Consider the following 23,231-nt stretch of genomic DNA (forward strand, 5'->3'; position numbering starts at 1 on the left):
TCTGTACTGTGAAACAGAGTGGGGAATGGATACAGGTGTTTGTGTTTCTTCACTTTTTCAGGACATCCCTAAAGTCAGGCCCATTCCTATCTCAAGTGTTTAGTAGTGCCCCATGAGCTCTTGTGGGAGATGGATCTGCCTGGAGAACAAGGAGATGAAGGAGGCCTTAAAGCCGCTCTGCAGAACCACAGTACAGCTAAAGAAACAGTGGGAAGAATGCTCTCCTTGTGTGACCTGATTTTACATGCTTTGCACTTCCAAATTCTGTCTAAATTTTCTTCTGGGGACAGGTGGTATGTCCTCTGGCCCCAGCCCTGACTAGGGCAGCTGATACAGATGATACAGAAAGTGTGGTCAGTCAGGGCTTAGGTGGAAAAGGTCCTCAAGCTGATAGTACAACATTAGAGAGGAGCCTTGAAGTCTTCATGGAGAAACCAGCTCAGCCAACAGCCCAGGTGACAGATGAAAGGCAAAGTAAAATATTTATTTGGAAATTAGCAGTAAATGCTTCTGAACTTCTGCCATGGTCTAGTATAGCTGCATGTTCCTCCTTTCTTACCACCTTTTCCACTTTCTATTTTTTTTCCTTTTACCTTTTTTTCTTTGTCTATTCTCACTTCCTCCTTGGTTTACTTGATTTTCTCCATCTGTCGTGTACCTATTCCTCAGCCTCTCTGCTGTCCTGCTCCCCCTCCTAGCTTTCACAAAGCAGCCTGCAAGCCCTACACAACCTGATCTCACATACCTTCCCATTGTAGCACCTTCCCTTGCTGTGCAGTGACCTGGGCAAAGCAAGGTGCATATCAACTAAACATCTGTTATAGCAGCAGTTTCTATTCAAACCTGAGAGGGCACAAGTGAATTATTGGATTTCAAAATAATTGTGCCTTTAATTTTGCAGCATAACAACAAAGAGGTATATCTTCCATGTTTTGAAAGTTTCTGTAAATGAAGTTCAGAATAATTTACTTATCTTTTGATCTTGTGCATCAAAACAATATTTACAGGGAAAGTATAACTAAACAGTTTCTTGGAGAAGCTTGTTGTAAGCCAGAGAATTGCTCGTAGCTATGGCATTTTTCAGGCACTGCCAGAAGTAGGGCTGAGACTGAGGATTAGTTGGCCATTCCAGGACTGAACTTCTGCACAGCCTCTTCCTCAGACGGACATAGCGGGATTTCTGCAAGACCTTCTCAAGAAATATCAAGATAATGACATCCATTTTTTCATCCAGAAGCCGCTGATGAGCCATATAAAATGTTGTCTTGAAGCGGCCGCTCCTAATATACCTGTGGGTCAGCACAAATATGGTCTTTTTGCTGAGCTGGATGCTCTGGGAAAGGTTGTCAAAGACCGGCTGTCCTGGGAGCCAGTCCCTTCCTTCCAGGCATAAGTTGAACTGCCTGGCTTTTTGGTTTTCCAGCCTTTCAACCAGTTCTTGCAGCACCCATTCGTTCACAGCTGGATCTTCACTGTCGTAGGCAATAAAGGCATCGTAGCAAGCAGCCGGTGAAGACAAGCGCCGATAGCCCTTCAGCTTGGCAGTGCAGTAATGGTAGCTGTACCACACATCCCAGAAGTAGAGATGGCTCATCACTGTGAACACCATCAAGCCAAGGACGGCTGAAGCTGACAGAGCATACAGGATCAAATACGACGTGTCCAGCTCACAGGTGTACAGATCCAAAAACACCACGCTCCTTCCCCTATGTGCCCCTGGGCCTGCACAGGTCACGTCTGTGGCCAGAAGAGGAATGGTCACCTGCGTCCGATTGATCCACCAGACAAACCACACAGCCTCACAGTTGCACTTAAAAGGATTGCCATGCAAAAGCAGCATCTCCAGGTTGTTAATGACATTTTCAGGGAAGCTAGATCTCTTAATTATTTCAATCTTGTTTGAGCTGAGGTCCAAGTACCTCAGTTGAAAAGCACCTTTGAGAAAATGTTTGCTTAGCATGTGTATGCGATTGTTTCGGAGCATCAGCTTCTGGAGAGATGAAGTGCAATTGGACAATTCTAGTGGCACATTACTCAGAAGGTTATTGCTCAGGTCCAGAGTTACTAGGTTCTTCAGAGAGGGGAGGTTTCCCCAGATGAAACTCTTCAGTTGATTATTTGATATGTTGAGGATCTTGAGACTGGAAGGCATTTCTTCAAAAACACTATGAGGCAAAAATCTGAGTGAGTTGAAGGAAATATCCAGTTCTTCCAGGCTGGTTAGATTCTTGAAGAAGGACAAGTATCTAGAATTGCCATCCTTCCAGAGAGCATCTAAGCGATTTCCTCTGAATTCTAAAATTCGAAGAGACTGACTTTCCATTCCAGTATCAATAGTGGTAGAAATGTCATTCTCATTCATCATCAGCTTCCTCAAATGGGCTAGGTTTTTCATAAAACTTAGCACATGAGTAACACCTTCTGCCAGAAAATAATGCTGGTTATTGCTCAGATCTAGAATTTCTAAGAGTTCTAATTCTTTGAAAGCAGTGTGGTATAGCAAATCAACCCTGTTGTTCGAAAAATCCAGATATTTCAATCCAGACAAGTAAGAGAATTCACTTCCATTTATAGTTTGACTTATTGCATTATCTGACAAGTTGAGACATTTGAGGGAGCTGAGTCCCTGGAAGTCTGAGGGGTTAACAAAAAATACATTGTTTCTGCTTAAATCCAGAGTTTTTCCATAGTTAAGGCAATCTTCCTTAACTGAAGACTCATAGGAAGAAGACTCTTTGTCTTTGGAACGGCAACTTCTCTCATACAGATCGTACCTGAAATAATGCATCTCTTGTTGTACTTGCCTGTTGTATTGCTCAACTGAAATGCCAGGATTAGAGCAAAATCCACAGGAGTTGCTTTCCCTTGAAGAAGGAGAAATTTTATTCACCGACAGGTCAATAAACTTAAGAGCTGGCAATTGTTCAAACACTGCCAGGTCCACAACTTTAATAAAATTAGTCCCGAGATCCAACATGGTTAGATTCCTAAGACTGCGCAGTGGATGTAGATTTTCTGCTCTCAGTTCTTTAAAAACATAACCTTTGAGCCTCAGGGTTTCCAGGTTAGAGAGGGAAGAAAATGTCTTAGAAAGATTCAAGGAAGGAGAATACACCTTTGGTTCAAAATTAAAGGACAGGTCAAGCTGCACAAGGCTGGGGATCAATGTCAAAAACTGAGCATCTCCAATCTCCCTCATGAGGAAATTTTGGGAGAGGTCAAGTTCTTTGAGATTCTTGATGTTTTTAAACCAGCTGCTGGGTACGCTTTGAAGAGAGTTGCTGTGAAGCCGCAAAATTCTTAAATTTTCCAAGGAGTCAAAAGCCTTTGAATGGATTTGAATTGAGCCCATGGGACAGGGAATGCAAGGATATGGGGCATTATAGCAACGTGGGCAATTGCCACTTAGGTCGAGAATTTCTAGGTTGGGAAGGCCACTTAAATCCTGTTCTTGAATCTCTTGAATCATGTTGTTGTAAATATACAGTTCCTTTAAAGTAGATGACAAATTGGGTGGAATTTGTGTTATGTTGTTGGACTTCAGGGATAGTATTGTTAACTTTTTCAGCCCCAGAAAGGCTGTTCTCTCAATTTCATAGGAAACATTGCATGGATTGCGGTAGTAACAGTTCTGTCCAAGATACAATACCTCTATGTTTCCTAGCTCTGAGAAGCTGGCTTTTTGGATAGAAAAGATACAGTTTGCTTCCAGGCTCAGCAAGGTTAATGTAGCAGGAAGACCTTGGGGTACTTCTACCAGCTGGTTTGCATCCAAATACAAGGACTTCAATCTCTTCAGGGCAGCAAAACTACCATTCTGAATTTGCAGTGGCCTGGTGCACACATGATTTTTGGGCCCCAGTTTGACAGGCATACAGTTGCATCTGAAGTCAATCTCCTGGAGGTTTTCAAGACGATCAAAGGATGTTGGATAGATATGAGGAATATTGTTAATACTTAAGGTAAGGTTGGTAGCATTTCCAGGGATCCCTCTGGGGACTTCTGTAAGGCGCCGGTCAGTGCAGTCCACTGTCACAGTACCTTCTGGTGATGTGACATCACAGGGTAAAGTTTTGGGAAACCAAGCTCCCGACAGCAGCATTGGGAATGTGGAGAGCAAGATAAATGGCAATGCATTTGACATCTTTGCACAAGGTTCCTAAAACCAAGGAAATAAGGAGATATTAGTTTAATGAAATGAGAATATTTCACCCATGCACTGGGTCAGGCCAGCTATACAGCTAAATTGGCATCCTTGTCTCAGACTGACCACAAATGGATTTGCAGGTAGGATTATAAGTTTCTGGAGGCATATGTTGTTATTTCTCTTCTTTGTTTTCCCCAAAGACACAGCATTTTATGCATGTAAAGAAACTTATCAGACTAATGAAAAAACAAAATATTTTAGCATAACAGATGGCCCATGATACCCCAGCAAGTGCATCTCTCTATCGTTTATTGCAGAGCAATGGACCCCAGGGCCAGGAACATTAGTCAAGGCAAGTGCCCATGGAACATAGCAGAGAGCTGGTAGGGAAACCACAGAGACTCTCTGCACCCCAAGCCATGTTGCTGCATCACATGGGTGCTCTTTACTGTCCATCTGACAATGTACACCACAGCAGACCATGAAGTGCTGGCTGTCACCAGCCATGGTCACAGAACTTGATGACACAGAGGGCAATACTGACAGCCACTGCACATCAAAGTCTAGCAACATTTCTTCCTTTAAAACAAGGAAGGTGTAGGAATGAGGCCTGCAGCCACGAGATATGCTGTTATATATATGGTAAAGGGATTTTCATGAGATCTGTGGCTAAGGGATTACTCTGGGCATGATGGTGTGCTGAAGTGTAATATGTTATCAGGCGGAAACAGCTGACCCTTTTACCCTCAGCCAGCAGGTAGAAGAGGAAGTGATACTAAAATGTCAAAATTCTGTACTTTCCTTGTGCAAGACCCAAAGTTTTTGTAATCTCTTTGTTACTCTTGATATCCCTCATTTACATATAAGTGACTTCTCTCTGTCCTCCATTAATGATGGCAGTAACAGAATATTTGACCACAGTCTCGCTTCCTCTTCTCCCAAAAGTATAAATTGGCATTTGAAATCTTAATTGGCAGAGGATGAGAATATACCCATTTTATAGACAATGGAGTCTATGGAGTTCTTTCTCTATCTTCACGAAACTAAGGATGCTTCTTTGGTAAGATTTGCACTGGGAGCACTTACATTGCACTGTACATTTGCATGTTGCAAGTCTAGTGCATTTATCAATTATCCAATGAATCAGTGATGCAACTGGTGAGTCTGTGCTCATATGAGATGAGATGAGGCTTGTAGTGTAAATCAGATTATTGTTGCATCTGGAAACCTGACCAGACTTAGTATTACTAAATTGGCTCAAATCAGAAATTAAGTGTTGACACACCCAGCCCCTCTGATTTCTGAGGACCAGCTGGAAAGGAAGGGAGGTTATTTTATGCCAAATTGCTACACACTTAATGCAACAGGAGGAAAAGCTAATTAAATTCAACCTTTAAAGATGTGATAAACCAAAATAAACACTGTCCAGGTATTAGAGCATGACATGGGTAATGTATGATTCAGTCTGGATTGAAGACACAAAGAGTCTACATGAACTTATATGCAGCCATTGCACTCAGGACCTTAATTTTAGGTGTTAACCCGAGTTTCTCATTTTATTGTCATTAACCTAGGCTGTAATGAAATTCAAGAGAGGAAGGGGAGAAGGGAGAGAGAGACTGAGAGATCCCTCTGCAGCTGCTGCTTGGCTCTGAAGATGGAGAGAACTCTGGTTTACTACATAGCAAAGAGAGAGTAAGCTGCACATTTAGGTGGCATTTCTTTATATATTCTTCCCTTTCCTGATACTCTTTTTAATGCATTAGCTGTTTGAACTGTAAAGAGGTACATTCTGGTGCTGTATCTGGCTATTTGCATGTGTAAAACCTTGTGTCCATTATAGTGCCAGAAAAAAAACCCAAAACACCTCTAAATAAGAGCAAAAAGCAAGGCTGTCTTGTGCAATGTCTTTGCAATGAGAAGCCTGCTTAATAATGCAGATAGTACGTGAGCTGTTATTTTCTGTGACCTATTCTTAGCTTTATAAACAGTTTGAAAAGAACTAATCTACTGATCTTAAATGGCATGTGCATAACCTTAATGATTTAGGGTGTTCTCCAAATATTCAGCAACAGTACAGCTATGTGTTTCTGAAAGAAGCTTTTTTTGCTGGGGTTCCCTATATTTGTTCATGGGGGAAAGGGTAGAGAAACACCTCAGAAGTTACAGCAAGCAGAAAATATATTATGCTCATTCTGAATTATAGGAATAGAGATAAATATTTTCTTTTCCTCATGCTCTGCAGCTTCTAACCATAACAGTAAACTGGACCATTTAGAAAACAGAAAAACAGAATATGTTCTTGAAAATCTTCCACAACAGTTCCAGTCAAAAATGTCTAAGAGCAAATTTAAAATGAAAGTTTAACATACCATATTCTTTGTGCTTCCAGGTCTGACAGATTAGATTCTGGAAAAGACCATAAACTGGAGCAGAAGAGAGCAGCATCAAAGTGGCTTCCAGTAATTCAGCTGAGGTGTAGAGGAGAATGTAACATGACATAGCCCACTCAAGACAACATTAATCTACACCGTATCTTCTTTCTCTTCATCTGAACACAAAAGGAAAGCAACTTCAAAATCCTTAATGAGAGAGTATGAGATTAATCGGCTAGGAGACAAAGGCATTATGAAAGAGTAATATTCATGTGATCAACAAAGATTGCAGAAGCTCAAGTTCCTTTTTTCCCCCTTTTTTACTGTAAACTGCATGAAGGGAAACAAAAATTGTTAAATGACAGGGAAGTTTAGTAATTTTTATAATTACTATGTGGGATTTATTTCTGCAGCTAATAGCTTCAAGGATTCAGATCTTTTTAACAATCACTTGTGTGCTAATATAAGCAGATGATTCTCTTAAGCTGAATACCTTATATAGAAGTCTGGAAGAAATGTCTGTTAAATGAAAGGAACTTGGGGTAGGGAACCAAAACAAAGACAAAAAGGATAATGGTGATGGCATAGGAAACTGAACACAAAGAAGTGAAAACTGTGTGGAAGAGTGTGCACAAGTTGGACCGTGAATGATTTCTTCAAGTAACCAGCCATATCCCTGGTACATGTCACTGGAATATGAGATGCTTAGTGTCCATTTTGCTTGCATGAAGGTTTTCTAAAACACAACATCCTGTCACCCAACCCTGTAATTTTTGACAGGTGCTCCCTCACAGTCGATGACTACAAACTGTGGAAATTTTAATAGCTGTACCCACATTTAGCAGTCTCTTTTGCTCTCAGGTTGATCTTGTTTTGTTTTAATATCAGGAACTTATTGTCAACCAGCTAAGAGCTCAAGGAGTTTCAATTCTATGTAAAGTGAATCTCTAGCTTTAGCTGAGTACTAGTAAAATCCAGAGCCCTTCTTACTTTTTTTTTTTTGTTGTTGTTGTTTTGTTTTTGTTTTTGTTTTTGTTTTTTTTTTACCTGTGAAATGTAGGAAGCAAAATACAGCAATAATTCCATTCAGAGATGAGGGCAGGGTAAATGGAGGGGAGATTTCAGAAGTCCAGGACTTCTGAACTATACCTTGATTTTTAGAGGCACAGGGAGTCACTGGTTTACTGATTTTAAAAGTTCAGTTTCCCTCAGAAATTGCACAAAACCTCTTTTGCCTCCTCTGAAACATAAAGTAACTGAAAGCAGAAAAGTACTTCCTGCTGCATCATGTTTTAGGGGAGGACCTACTGGTAAGAGCAAATGTATGTTACGGCTGCTGTGAGTGAGGAAAATAATTTTAAATAAAACAGAAGTCCTTAATTGTCCTAATCCTTTGTCTGTAAGTTTGGTTGACACTTGTCTTGCAATCAGGTTAGTGAAGTCACATTTCCTTTTTTTCCCCCTTTTTTTACAGGAGATTGCTTTATCTCATTTGTCAAAATCAAGATTCCACAGTGTTTATTTTAAATCTTGATAGTTTACTTACAGTCTTAAAGTCTTGCTGCAATGCCTTTTCTCTAATGTGCTGATTCTCATTTCCAGAATAAGAGTACAATTCCATCTATTCATGGTTAATACAGGGTTCAGTGTAACATGGCATGATTTACCCACAAAATTATTCAAGAAAGCCAGCTAGCTTGCTCAGTTTTTGAAATACATAAGTTGAATTTTCAAAGTAATGTTACTGATAGTCGTTGCAGAAATGTATTTGCAAGCACTAAAAATAACCAAAACAATTAACAGAATACAGCACTGAAGAAGTTTGGCCTATAAGGGCAGAGGAAGCACTCAGGACCTGGTGAGGGAGGACACACTGACAGATCTTTGTTAAGAGCTTGCCCAAACTGCTCAGGGTGCTGAGATATGGCCGAGGGAGCCACTAATGCCACAGAAACAGACACTGCTTTTTCTGAAAGCTCAGACTGCCCCAGGCTACCTCAGTAGCAGGACTGACTGGTTTACAACAGATTAAAGTTGTTTGCTCAAAGCAAAGGTGCCCAGCACTCTTGCTTTTGAAAGTGAGTTACCTTCAAGGGAGCCAGAAGGCATCCAGAAATAGCTGAAATAAGATGGAGCTATTTCCAAGTTCTCCAGGGTCAGCACTGCAACTGTGTCCCTTCTGCTTGCCCCTTCCTCAGGGGCAGATAAGATAGAGTAGTCACGGACATCATTCCTTCTTTTCTCTGAGGGATGATGAGAAGAAGTGCCAAGGCAGTAATGCTGGAAGTGATGGTGCATGGCAATGGAGAAACTGGTGGCAAATCACAAAGACTGGCAGGTTCAGAGGAAGTTTGGCACTTTTAAGTGGGATATCCTCAAATCCTACTTTTTAGTGATGACACTGCTAGCCTTTTTTCATGTTTCATGACTTTTGGTAATCCTGCCACGTTTTATGAAGTCATCTTCAGGCAACAGCACTGAAGGAGCCGCTGGAACAGCCCCTGCAGGACAACAAGGAACTCAGACACTGCTGGATCCAAACAAATCACATAGCAGGAGAACAGCTCCATATGAAATAAAGGTTTAAAATTATGGCAGGCAAGCTACTACAACACAGCCCACATTAAACATGCATGCACGTCAATTTAGGAAGCTCTAAAGACCATGAGACATAATTTTCTCATTTAATTTAGGCCTTGATACTGCCTTTTTGACAACTGTCCATGACAATTCTACCTTTGAGGGCTACTATTCAATAGCGATTATCTTGATTCTAATGTTATGAACTACACTTGAAATGGATTGATTTCTTGTCTCCCTCTATGTATGTATATTTACACATGCAAAACCCCTATATCCAATAGGAAAGTATTTTGTATAGTGTATATATTGCATATATCTAGATATAGTTGCAGATACATCACAGCACAATGTTCTAAGTGTTTTACTTGTTTAACCAAGTCCAAAGCCCTGCCATTTACAGTGGTGCAGGCTTCCACTCCCAGCCCTGTGACATTCCTCCCTAGGTGCCCTGAAGCCTGTGCTGGAGCCAGATTTTCCCTTCGCTTTCACACCACTGCTCTCTGAACCCTATCCCTGCAAGCCTTGGTGGCACCGGGAGTCTCTTCAGGGCTGAGGGACAGTGGCACATGCCTTATTCTTGCCTACCCTGAAAAGTCACTGTAGAAGTGAAGTGTTGATGTGTGTCACTGCCACTAGTACATCCTGCTCCAACCCCTGTTTATAGAGTTAAATAATGCTAATTCATGAGGCAAACAGCCATCACCTGTCACTGAGTGGATCACATCTTCATGACTCTTCACCTCATTCTCAGGCCCTGAAGGTTCTGTGAACCCAAAAGAAAACCCAGACAAACAATTTTTTCTCCTTCCTCCCATCCTCAAGGTTCCTGGGCACCAGGTAAGTTCTCCCCTTCCTTACTGTGCTGGAGGGTCCCAGGCCCCTGGCCCACCAGCCCCCCACAGAAGAGGGAGGTGAAGTGCAGCAGACCCACTGTCTAGAGATCCAACTAGTTATGAGGCATAAGGGGGGGGACTTGAACCAGAGCTGCTGCTGGACAGTGAAACCCACCAACCTCCAGTAGCAGGTATGCCTCCAGCATTGTTTGTATCTCTGAGGATGGAGGGAGTGACTCATTCTTTTATATGTTCTGAGAGTCTAATTATAATTGTTATACTGATAGAGCAAAGCATGAAACTAAGATTTGACTTGATCTGCACAGGGTTCAAGTCACTAGGCATCATAAGTTAACTTAGGATTTAGTGATCAGAAATTGTAAGTTAAAATTTATTATAAATTCTGTGTTACATTACCTACAGTTTGTACTATGTTAATTTGTTTTGTAGAAATCCTGTGGCATTTTAATAATAATCACTTATGTGCTAGACTAATTACAATATCCTATCAAAAATGCTTTCATTGTAACTACAACATAGCACCATCACCATTCTGCCAAAGATGAGGTCTTCTCTCTGTGTCATATGAAAGCCATCCACCATGGATCCTGCTGTGGACCTGCTAGGGGACTTCCTGGGGCTACTCCTTGGAAGAATGTCCCCTAGTCTTTAACCTCTCCTATGGACCCCTTGTTTAACTGACATGCTGTCAGTCAACCCCAGTGCCACACCCCCCTCTTGGCCCATTGGCCTTTATACCCTCAGTTGACCATATACAGTCAGGTTTCTAGTAGTTTCTTTGTTCTTTGTAACCCCATTGGTTTGTACCCCTGTCCATTTAGCCTTGTGTTTCCCTGTTGGCCAGTGTACTCCTTTTTCCCACCCACATCTCTCAGTGATTGATTACTACTGTTGAGTCCACCTCCTTCTACTCATCTATAAGCCTGGACTCTCCAAGCATCTTTGTCTTTGCTTTTGGACCCCTTCAGTGTGTGGATGAAATAAATCGCATTGGAATTCTACGCAGAGGCCCTTCCTGCTCTCTGTTGTTTGGCAAGCTATCTGTGGTGTCTGTGTATTGTGTGAGTGACTGATTGCTGCGTGTCTGCCCCAACACCTTCTTCACAGAGATGCTTCAGGAAGGTTGCAGCAAGTCGCCATCACCCACGCTGCAACATCCTGCTAATAAGAGCAGATATCACTGTGTATGCACATGCATGGGGGCACAACAGCTAATCTGAGCAGGAAATTTAGCAAGTCTCTATGATTTGCTTATTCTGTACAATTTTATTCTTTGCCTTCTTTTACATTTTTTTACAAGTGTAGCTCAACACAGGCCTGGAGAAGACACACATGTATCCACAATCACACCTCACAACAACCATACTGGGTCTGGCTGGGATGGGCCTCGTTTTCTCCATAGCAGCCTTGTGGTACCCTGGTCACAGACTGGTGACCAAAGCAGAGTGGATTACACACCAGTGTTACACCTGTTGGGGAGCTTGAAGAGCCTCAAGGCCTTCTCCACTTCTCACACTGGTGAGCCAGAGTCTGGGCGGGGCCACAGTCACGATTACAGAGCTCAGCTGACTAAACGCATGCCAAAGGTTCCAATAAAAGCAGGGAGGGGTGGCAGGATGTGGATTTAGCTAAAGCAGCCATCATTCAGAGGCTAGCTGGGCACTGGTCTGCTGCCAGGAGGTGGTGAGTGATCCCTTTTGTATCACTTGCCTTTTTCTTTTTTTTTCCTTAACTTATTAGCCTGGCTTTATTTCTACCCAAGAGCTTAATCTCTACCCATGAGCTATTCTGAATCTGCCCCCCCCAATCTTCCCCTAGCCCGCATAGCTGCGAGACAGGGGCAGCCACCACTCAGCACAGGAGGGGCTGCAGAGCACCAGCACTGGCAACGGATACCTGACAAACAACTGAGAGAGGGATTTGTACAGTGAAAACACACTCAGGTTTCACTCCCCATAGTCCACTGCCTCAGAAACAGGCTCTGAGTGTTCGACCTTTAAAACCCCTGGTGTCTATGACAAGAGCTTCCAGCAAAGCTGCAAACATCAAATACTCTTACCAAGAGAGCCAAAAATGTGTACTTGCACTAGGGAAGTGGAATGATTAAAAATAAGGTTTGCAGACAAATATCAGCTAAATCCTCCAATTTCTGCTATGCAATGGGGTATATTTTCAGTTATCTCAAAAGAATGCTGCTGAGAAAGGAATGTTTCCCACCAGGCTGAACTGTCCGATCATCGGACCAGAATCAACACATGGAGCAGGGAGCATAGAGAATTCAACACCAAACCCCTCACCATTTTCTCTTCCCATGGCTTTAAATTGTGTCAAAATGGAGGCAGTTTTCACAGAGCTGTTGGAAGTCCCCTATTCATAGGAAGTCCCAAATTCATTTACTCTTCATAGGCATTTTGGGTGCACAAAATGCAGCCCATACAGTATGCACAGTAAGATTAGTTCTTACTAATTTTCCTTCTGCTCTTTCCCCCATCTCTTCCTCTTAAATGCAGCTGGGTGGGTTTTCTTCCAGCAATCTGAGAAACACAGATTTCAACTGCTCATGAAATGCAACTCAGACTCCCATGGAAATTTAAACATTGTGTCCCTTCTGTCAGACCTTAAAAAAAAGAAGGATGATCTTATTATGAAGATGTTTACCAGTCTGGTGTGATTAACAGTTCATCCTTATGTTCAAGACAGCTGGAGCATGATTTATGAACAAGGTTTGCATGAGAGTCAATGCCTACATTTTTCTCTATTTGACCTGTGCAGGCCACAGTCTGCAAAAAAAGAGTTTCAAAACAACAGAAGCAAAAGCAACTGCTTGGCACAAGTAATTTTGAAGCTTTAGTTACAGTACTTGTGCACAGGGAAGGCAAATAATTCAGCACTTTATTTGAAACAAAGATCTGATATATAAAGCAACTTAACTATTATAAAGGCATAAAATCTATGCCTTTGTGTAGTGCTCAGCTGTAAACTTTGGTATAATTATGTGGTCCCAGACTTCAGGTTTATTAACAACTTACCTGCTAAGTAATGTGGGTTAAATGATCTTACATTTAAGAAATTCCTTTACCAAATAAAACAATACTGTTGATTCATTGTGTCGTTGTGTTATAACAGTTACAGGCTCTTCAGGAAGAATAGGCAGGGCAGGTAAGTCGGGGGATGGCTCTTTATATGATGAGGGAGGGGTTGGTGATTACATGGTTGAGCATCTCTGAGAAGGATGAAGATGCATATTGTTGTGGGAGTATACTATCAACCACCATCTGGGACCATGACACTGAGGAATTATTCCATAAAGAATTAAGAAATATCTCTAGTTCAGCAGTCCTTGTCCTTATGGATGATCTTAACTTCCTAGACCTCAATTAGGAACACCGCACGATGGACACAAGCGGTCCTGAAGCATGTTGAAGATGATTTCCTGGTGGACATATTAAGGGAACTGACCAGGAAACATGCCTATCTAGATTTGTTGTTTAGAAACAGAGAGGGATTCATGGGCAAAGTGATGATTGGTGACTGTCTCAGTCACAATGAGCACGAAGTAGCTGAACTTCAAATCATTGGTTTATAAACACAACCATAAGAAATCACAGCATCACATAGCATCACAAAATAATTAAGGCTGAAAGACTTTAAGATCATCAAGTCGAATCATCAACCTAGCACCATTACCATGTTCTCTATTAAAACATATCCTCAAGCCATTTCCACTGTTTTGGAACAATCTTTGAACAATTATGAGAATGGTGACTTCACCACTTCCTGGGCAGTCTGTTTTATTGCTTGACAACCCCTTCCATGATTTTTTTTTCCTAATATCTAATGTAAACCTCCTCTGGTGCAACTCCACTCCATTTCCTTTCATCCTGTCACTTTCTACATGGGAGAAAAGACTGACTCCCACTGCATACAGCCTTCTTTCAGGTGGTGGCAGACAGCAACAAGGCCTCCCTGAGCTGCCTTTTTTCCTGGCTAGACAATGCTGTGGAGAATTACATACAAGGCTTTACTAAGCTGTAGACAACAAGCACAGCCTTTCCCTCATCCACTAAGTAGATCATTTGGTCACAGAAGGAGACCAGGCTGGTCAAGGAAGACCTGCCTTTCATAAACCCATGCCAGCTGGACCTTATACTCTGGTTGCCCTGTACTTGCATGATGGCATTCAAGACGATTGGCTCCATGACCTTCACTGGCACCGATGTCAGGCTGACAGGGCTTTAGTTCCCCTTTCCAATGTAAAAATAAAATCTTAAAACATCCACTCTTCTAAACAGGCCCTGATCTTTCTCCTGCTTCTGTTGTAAATTAGTAACATCACTATGATAATTTGGAGAGAAAAAAATCCTTATTGTCTGTAATGTTATATGAACACAATTTTTCTTGTTTGTTTTTGAGTTCTTGTTTGTCTGCATGCCTACTAAACTAAATTAAAAAAAAAAAAAGGACTACTTAAAAAAAGGACCAGACAGAAAAGCTAGGCAAGGAACTGCCATAGGTAGCTGAGATCACAGAATAATAGAATGGGTTTAGGTTGGAAGGGATCTGGAAGATACCTAGTTCTTCATCTCTTTGGTTTACCTGATTTTCTCCATCTGCCTTGTGCCTCTCCCTCTGCAGATACACTGTCCTGCTTCCTCTCTTTGCACTCATGCAGCAACTCCATGCACAAGCAATCCCTTTATCTAACTCCTTTCCACCTACAGCCTACAAGATCTTCTGAACACATATCTCACTTACCTTCCTATTTCAGTCCACACACATACTTCCAAGTCTCTTCAGATTTGTGAGCTTTTTGACTGTGCAACAATAGGAGAGTTCCTGTACCAGACCCAAGCCCCTGACATCAGTCCCAACATAATTTGCTTTCCCCTGTTTCCCCACTTTCCCCACTTACAGAACCTGTAAGCCTAAGATGAAAAAATGAGAAGTCTTTAATTTTCCAAACTCCTAAGATCAAAGAATAAGATTTTCTTAAGCTATTTCTAGACACAAATGTGTCAGTGACTTTTTTCTTGATTTTCATAAACATAGCAAATAGAGAAACTATACATTTTTATTAAAATCCCATTTATTCCAACAGTGTCTGAAAAGCAGCAACTTTTAGGCATGGTCCAGCCACTCCTTCATTCTGTGTACTTGAGCATGTTGACCAAGAGTCTAACACACACTTGAACCAACCGTAGGAGATGTTGGAGGCCTATAGTGAACTAAAACCTGGAAGTGGTGATTCTCTGCAAAAGTGACTTCCAGGAGGTAGTGCATCATTTCTTGCTGCACACTAGAAAGTGCCAAGCAAGGTCCGTGTGCATCAAAACAATATTTACAGGGAGAGTATAACTAAACAGTTTCTTGGAGAAGCTTGTTGTAAGCCAGAGAATTGCTCGTAGCTATGGCATTTTTCAGGCACTGCCAGAAGTAGGGCTGAGACTGAGGATTAGTTGGCCATTCCAGGACTGAACTTCTGCACAGCCTCTTCCTCAGACGGACATAGCGGGACTTCTGCAAGACCTTCTCAAGAAATATCAAGATAATGACATCCATTTTTTCATCCAGAAGCCGCTGATGAGCCATATAAAATGTTGTCTTGAAGCGGCCGCTCCTAATATACCTGTGGGTCAGCACAAATATGGTCTTTTTGCTGAGCTGGATGCTCTGGGAAAGGTTGTCAAAGACCGGCTGTCCTGGGAGCCAGTCCCTTCCTTCCAGGCATAAGTTGAACTGCCTGGCTTTTTGGTTTTCCAGCCTTTCAACCAGTTCTTGCAGCACCCACTCGTTCACAGCTGGATCTTCACTGTCGTAGGCAATAAAGGCATCGTAGCAAGCAGCCGGTGAAGACAAGCGCCGATAGCCCTTCAGCTTGGCAGTGCAGTAATGGTAGCTGTACCACACATCCCAGAAGTAGAGATGGCTCATCACTGTGAACACCATCAAGCCAAGGATGGCTGAAGCTGACAGAGCATACAGGATCAAATACGACGTGTCCAGCTCACAGGTGTACAGATCCAAAAAAACCACGCTCCTTCCCCTATGTGCCCCTGGGCCTGCACAGGTCACGTCTGTGGCCAGAAGAGGAATGGTCACCTGCGTCCGATTGATCCACCAGACAAACCACACAGCCTCACAGTTGCACTTAAAAGGATTGCCATGCAAAAGTAGCATCTCCAGGTTGTTAATGACATTTTCAGGGAAGCTAGATCTCTTAATTATTTGAATCTTGTTTGAGCTGAGGTCCAAGTACCTCAATTGAAAAGCACCTCTGAGAAAATATTTAGTTAGCATGTGTATGTGATTGTTTCGGAGCATCAGCTTCTGGAGAGATGAAGTGCAATTGGACAGTTCTTGAGGAACAGTACTCAGAAGGTTATTGCTCAGGTCCAGAGTTACTAGGTTCTTCAGAGAGGGGAGGTTATCCCAGATGAAACTCTTCAGTTGATTATTTGATACGTTGAGGATCTTGAGACTGGAAGGCATTTCTTCAAAAACACTATGAGGCAAAAATCTGAGTGAGTTGAAGGAAATATCCAGTTCTTCCAGGCTGGTTAGATTCTTGAAGAAGGACAAGTATCTAGAATTGCCATCCTTCCAGAGAGCATCTAAGTGATTTCCTCTGAATTCTAAAATTCGAAGAGACTGACTTTCCATTCTGGTATCAATAGTGGTAGAAATGTCATTCTCATTCATCATCAGCTTCCTCAAATGGGCTAGGTTTTTCATAAAATTTAGCACATGAGTAACACCTTCTGCCAGAAAATAATGCTGGTTATTGCTCAGATCTAGAATTTCTAAGAGTTCTAATTCTTTGAAAGCAGTGTGGTATAGCAAATCAACCCTGTTATAAGAAAAATCCAGATATTTCAATCCAGACAAGTAAGAGAATTCACTTCCATTTAAAGTTTGACTTATTGCATTACCTGACAAGTTGAGACATTTGAGGGAGCTAAGTCCCTGGAAGTCTGAGGGGTTAACAAAAAATACATTGTTTCTGCTTAAATCCAGAGTTTTTCCATAGTTCTGGCAATCTTCCTTAACTGAAGACTCATAGGAAGAAGACTCTTTGTCTTTGGAACGGCAACTTCGCCCATATAGATCGTACCTGAAATAATGCATCTCTTGTTGTACTTGCCTGTTGTATTGCTCAACTGAATTGCCAGGATTAGAGCAAAATCCACAGGAGTTGCTTTCCCCTGAAGAAGGAGAAATTTTATTCACCGACAGGTCAATAAACTTAAGAGTTGGCAATTGTTCAAACACTGCCAGGTCCACAACTTTAATAAAATTAGTCCCGAGATCCAACATGGTTAGATTCCTAAGACTGCGCAGTGGATGTAGATTTTCTGCTCTCAGTTCTTTAAAAACATAACCTTTGAGCCTCAGGATTTCCAGGTTAGAGAGGGAAGAAAATGTCTTAGAAAGATTCAAGGAGGGAGAATACACTTTCAGTTCAAAGTTAAATGAAAGATCAAGCTGCACAAGGCTGGGGATCAATGTCAAAAACTGAGCATCTCCAATCTCTCTCATGAGGAAATTTTGGGAGAGGTCAAGTTCTTTGAGATTCTTGATGTTTTTAAACCAGCTGCTGGGTACGCTTTGAAGAGAGTTGCTGTGAAGCCGCAAAATTCTTAAATTTTCCAAGGAGTCAAAAGCCTTTGAATGGATTTGAATTGAGCCCATGGGACAGGGAATGCAAGGATATGGGGCATTATAGCAACGTGGGCAATTGCCACTTAGGTCGAGAATTTCTAGGTTGGGAAGGCCACTTAAATCCTGTTCTTGAATCTCTTGAATCATGTTGTTGTAAATATACAGTTCCTTTAAAGTAGATGACAAATTGGGTGGAATTTGTGTTATGTTGTTGGACTTCAGGGATAGTATTGTTAACTTTTTCAGCCCCAGAAAGGCTGTTCTCTCAATTTCATAGGAAACATTGCATGGATTGCGGTAGTAACAGTTCTGTCCAAGATACAATACCTCTATGTTTCCTAGCTCTGAGAAGCTGGCTTTTTGGATAGAAAAGATACAGTTTGCTTCCAGGCTCAGCAAGGTTAATGTAGCAGGAAGACCTCGGGGTACTTCTACCAGCTGGTTTGCATCCAAATACAAGGACTTCAATCTCTTCAGGGCAGCAAAACTACCATTCTGAATTTGCAGTGGCCTATAGCACACATTATCTTTGGGCCCCAGTTTGGGAGGTACACAGTTGCATCTGAAGTCAATCTCCTGGAGGTTTTCAAGTCGATCAAAGGATGTTGGATAGATATGAGGAATGTGGTTAATACTTAGGGTAAGGTTGGTAGCATTTCCAGGGATCCCTCTGGGGACTTCTGTAAGGCGCCGGTCAGTGCAGTCCACTGTCACAGTACCTTCTGGTGATGTGACATCACAGGGTAAAGTTTTGGGAAACCAAGCCCCTGACAGCAGCATTGGGAATGTGGAGAGCAAGATAAATGGCAATGCATTTGACATCTTTGCACAAGGTTCCTAAAACCAAGGAAATAAGGAGGTATTAGTTTAATGAAATGAGAATATTTCACCCATACACTGGGTCAGGCCAGCTATACAGCTAAATTGGCATCCTTGTCTCAGACTGACCAGTAATAGCTGTGCAGTTAGAATAATAAGTTTCATGCAGGCGTATATCGTTTTTTCTCTTGAATGCTTTTATTTTTATTATCACAAGGAATTCCAGTGTTAATTAATATCACTCTCTAAAAATTGAATTCATAATAAAATATGTCCTGAAAAAGTGACCAGGGAAGATTAAAGTCTGTTTCTCTGCAAAATTCTTTTTTTAAGGGGAATTAAGAGGTATTAAACATCCTGCAGATTGCCATTGCATAATAGCATAGATGAGCAGTTACTTTTTCAAAGTCTATGCAAGATGGATAAAATCTATATTCACTTAAAAGCTTGTGTAAACTTTCAAAACTTCACTAGCAGGTGACTAAGTTCCTAATTCAAATTTAACATTATCATAAGTATTCTTCCTCTATTAAGTGTCTGAATGGATGTAGAGTTCACCTAAGCCAGTCAATGTCTTTATTTCTGTAACATTTAATACCAGTTTGCATTTTCACTGTCCAATAAGGGAAGAGGGATGAGAAAACAACATATCTGTTTGAGGTGGAAATATAAAAGACAAAGGTTTTAAATGGGGCATGTTCCACAAAAGACTAATAATCAGACTACATAATCAGAGCCAAAATCCCACAGGCATGCTAAGAAGCTTCCAAAACACTCTCTCTGTCTGTCTAGTCTTTGTGGTCTTGCCAACTTCATAGATTTGTGTGTGCAATGGGAAGAGCTTTTAATATTTCACAACTTACTAGTTACTTCCACAGCAGCAGTCAGTGTCCAGGAAATCCTGGCTGGCACGGTGCCAGCCTTGGCTTGTGTGGCACAGGCAGAGGGGTCCTGACCATCTTGCTGCCTTGCCTAGCATCTTAACTGCTTGTTAAAGACAAGACACACCATGAAAACCAATAGCCTCAATTTCTTCCTTGAAAACTCAGTGGTGGAGGCTTGCATGGCACAGATGGCTCTTAAAAAATCAAGACTGGTTATGTGTGGCATAATACTTATTAAATGTCAAAACCCAGTTAAGCAGTTGAAAATCAGCTCATTAGGTAAAATGTTCAAGCTACATGGAAATGTTTTCATCTCTTTAGCTGGGACACAAGAACATACACAGACCTGCCAAGCAGTCTCTGTGAACCCTGTGGAGTGCTGCCAAAGCTGTGCCTTGCAGGTGGCACGGACTTGGAGGTGAAGTGAGGCATCCTGTTGCATGCCCTGCTTACTTTGAGCAGTTGTCCCCTGTACAACTTTGTGTTTCTGTGTTACCTTAGAAAAACACGATGAATCTACCTCTGCATCTGTGTATCTGGAAGAGTGCTCTAGTGATCTGCAGGGCAGCAAATGTAAGAGAAGCCAGGTCAGGTCTCATACAGTACTGCACTTCTGCTATGTTGACTCAACATGCAAATGTCACCACTTTGGTAACTCCTTCAGTCATCTTTGGAATTACTGAGCCTCAGGATAGAAGGAAAAATGTGAAAATCCACTGCAGACCTTGAATTCAGTGTCACCTGATACACTGACATGGTGCTACAGCGATACCACAATTCTGCTACCAATTCCCTGGCCAATTCTCTGGAAGTGCTATGGTGCTTTCTTCTTTTCCACAGATCCTCTGGGAAAAGGTAAGGTAGCTAAATACTACAGCTGGTAGCCATGGCTATCATTCATACAGTTATTTAGGGAAGGCTCGTACAGATGAACCAGGCCATGCCAGTGAATATAATAAATTCATATTTAATTATCTCCAACTCTTGTGTTTTCATTTGCTAGGTATCAAATTAATCATCATTTGGCTTATTGGAATGCACTTTGGAAGTCACCCAGAGAGAGATCACTGGGTAGGAGAGTTCACCAGTGTTTTCAGTATGGTCTAGGCCAATCCACTTTAGAGGAGGATTAAGTTTTCTGATTTCCTGATGTAGAAAAGCACTTGGATAAAAATTATTAATGAAAATAATCAGAGTAAGTGGAGAGTGAATTTGGAAAAGATAAAAGTAATTATTATCCTCCTACTCCCTGAGCTTTTCAGTAGAACCCTTTTTTCTCCAGCAGTGTGGTCAGGAATGTGGGAAGGAGAAAGAATGGCTCTGCCATTGCTATTAAATTACATGGAAAATTGAAGCTCTTTCTTAGAGTGACAAGGGACACTGCCAAAGAAAAATCTGGATATATTCTTGAAAAAAATTTGCCTTCCTTCATTCTTTCCCAGGAGACACAGCATATTATACATGTAAAGGACATTAGGAGACTAAGGGAAAACCAGAGAGCTCCTATGCTACCAAATGGCCTGTGATGTCCCAGCAGCTGCCTGCCTCCGTTTCTTGCATTAGCAGACTGATGGACCCCAGGGCTAGTTTGGTTACCCAAGGCAAGTGCTCATGAAGCACAGCAGAGAGCAGGTAGGGAAACCATAGACACTCCCTGCACTGCAAGACATGTCACTCCACCATCACATACATGGGTGCCTTTTACCTTTATCTGTCAACGCGCACCACAGCAGACCATGAAGCGCTGGCTGTCACCAGCTGGGGACACAGAATTTGCAGTCACTGACAACTGATGCACATCAAAGTCTAGCAGCCTTTCTACCTTTAAATGAAGGAAGGAAAAGTTAATTAGGTTTTCAAGCTTTAAAGATTTGATAAACCAAATTAAATGACTCTGTTGAAGCACTAGAGCAGGACATGGGCAAAGTGTGATTGCAGTCTAGATTCAAGACAAAATTTTATACATGAACTCAGACTCAGTCACTACATGCAGGCCCTTAATTTCAGTTGCTTAACCAAGTTCCTCAATTTACTATCATCAACCCTATCAACACTGCAATTCAAGAGTGGGAGGGAGGAGAGAGAAAGAGAGAGAGAGAGAAAGAGGTCTCTCTGCAGGAACTGCTCGGTATGAAGATCGAGGTAGATCTGCCTGAGTACACACCAAGAAGAGATTATTGCTGCATATTTAGGTGCCTGAAATTAGGTGAAGTAAATCTGGGGTTTGAAAGTCTTCATTAATGTGTTTGTAGTTTTCTTAAGATTCTCGAGTCTTTTACAATGCTCAGGTTTTGAACTCTCACGTTTTAGTATTTTTAGGAACCTAAGTTTTGTTGCAGAGCCCGCCTAGCTACTACCGTCTTTGTGCTTCATTTCTTATGTTCTTCCCTTTCCTGATACTCTTTTTAATGCATTAGCTGTTTGAACTGTAAAGAGGTACATTCTGGTGCTGTATCTGGCTATTCACATGTGTAAAACCTTGCATCCATGACAGTACCAGAACAAACAAAAAGACTTCTAAATAAGAGCAAAAAGCAAGGCTGTCTTGTGCAATGTCTTTGCAATGAGAAGTTTGCTTAATAGTTCAGCTAGTACGTGAGCTGTTATTTTCTCTGTGATCCATTCTTGGCTTTATAAGAAGTTCGGAAAGAACTAATCTTCAGATTTCAACTGGCACATGCACCAACCCCTAATGATTTAGGCTGTTCTTCAAATATTCAGCAACAGTACAGCTATATTTTTCTGAAGGAAGGTTTTCTGTAGAGGATCCATGTGTATTTTAGGTTATGACTGGAGGAAAGGGTAGAGAAAATTAAACACCTAAGAACTTAAGAGTATTTAGATAAGACATTCATTACTTGTTCTGTAGCACTGCTGTACAATAAGTATTAATACAAATTAATACTTTCCTTTCTAGTCATGATGCACTGCAGTTTCTAACCATAACAGTAAACTGGACCATTTAGAAAACAGAATAGCAGAATATGTTCTTGAAAGTCTTCCAAAACAGTTCCAGCCAAAGATATCTAAGAGCAATTTTAAAATGAAAGTTTAACATACCATTTTCTATGTGCTTCCCGGTCTGCCAGATTTCATGCTGGAAGAGACTGTAAAGCGGAGCAGAAGAAAACAGCATTAAAGTGATTTCCAGTGGTTCAGCTGAGGTGCAGAGGAGAATATGATATGACATAACTCACTCATGACAACAGCAGAAATCACTACTCCATCACTACTTTTCACCTCGATTGCAAGTTGAGAAATAATTGAATGTGAAACAACTGCTGCAACCTACTTCCTCAAACATTTGTACTTAAAACAACAGTGCCTCATTTACTGCTCCACCCCCACATAAATGAGTACTCTTATTTTTCCCCCTTTAAACAAATTCTTACATTACTCATGTATCCACGTGCTTTTATTCTCATTCACTGCAATTTGCTCTCTTCCATGCTACTTTTGAACAGTTGTCATTTCAAACTCTGTTTTTCCTAGAAACAGTTTTATGCCATAAAAAAACTATAAGACCTACTCAAAAAAGGTTAACATCGAAGCCATGGGGAATTCCAAAGGACAATTGTGAAATATTTGGCCACAGAGTTTAAGATCAATCAGCAAGGAGAAAAATGTGTTACATAAGCATAACTCAGTCACTTCAGACTAAACTAAGATTTGCAGAAGCTCAAGTTCCTCCTTTTCCCCACCCCCTCTTTTTAGTGTAAGCTGCATAAAAAGAGAGACAGAAGTTGGTTATTGATGTCAACAATAGCTCAGTTTTGGAAGTTTAGTCATTCTTATTATTATTTGGCATTCACTCCTGATGCAAATAGCTTGAAGAACTGGGATGGTTCTAAGTTGAATACTCTATGGAAGAAATGTCTATTAAGTGAACAGGAGTTTGAGGAAGGGAAAC

The 23,231-nt window shown here is 41.4% G+C and overlaps 2 protein-coding genes across 4 annotated transcripts; both read right to left on the reverse strand.

Moving 5' to 3' along the window:
* Positions 1-365: 365 nt before the first annotated feature.
* On the reverse strand, positions 366-6,752 carry LOC310906360 (toll-like receptor 7). Its single transcript, XM_083855560.1, has 2 exons — positions 6,520-6,752; positions 366-4,159 (listed from the first exon to the last, which is right to left on the reverse strand). Exons 1-2 carry the CDS (start codon positions 6,520-6,522, stop codon positions 1,019-1,021), a joined length of 3,144 nt encoding a protein of 1,047 aa, XP_083711686.1. The 5' UTR covers positions 6,523-6,752; the 3' UTR covers positions 366-1,018.
* An 8,413-nt stretch (positions 6,753-15,165) lies between these two features.
* On the reverse strand, positions 15,166-22,619 carry LOC310905792 (toll-like receptor 7). Of its 3 annotated transcripts, XM_083854484.1 has the most exons (4): positions 22,519-22,619; positions 22,382-22,428; positions 21,027-21,143; positions 15,166-18,455 (listed from the first exon to the last, which is right to left on the reverse strand). In XM_083854484.1, the coding sequence occupies exon 4, from the start codon at positions 18,438-18,440 to the stop codon at positions 15,315-15,317; it is 3,126 nt and encodes a 1,041-aa protein (XP_083710610.1). In that variant the 5' UTR covers positions 18,441-18,455; positions 21,027-21,143; positions 22,382-22,428; positions 22,519-22,619; the 3' UTR covers positions 15,166-15,314. The 3 variants fall into 3 exon arrangements, 2 of the variants coding, with proteins under 2 accessions (XP_083710610.1, XP_083710611.1); XM_083854485.1 differs by having other exon boundaries at positions 22,382-22,561; XR_014589268.1 differs by lacking the exon at positions 15,166-18,455 and having other exon boundaries at positions 20,908-21,143.
* Between the last annotated feature and the right edge of the window lie 612 nt (positions 22,620-23,231).

This window comes from Zosterops lateralis (genome assembly GCF_965231275.1).
Source record: "Zosterops lateralis genome assembly, chromosome: 2".
Classification (NCBI taxonomy): Eukaryota; Metazoa; Chordata; class Aves; order Passeriformes; family Zosteropidae; genus Zosterops; species Zosterops lateralis.

Bases quoted from the DNA above. Each gene is read 5' to 3' on its own strand.
- LOC310905792 (XM_083854484.1), bottom strand. From the start codon at position 18,440: ATGTCAAATGCATTGCCATTTATCTTGCTCTCCACATTCCCAATGCTG.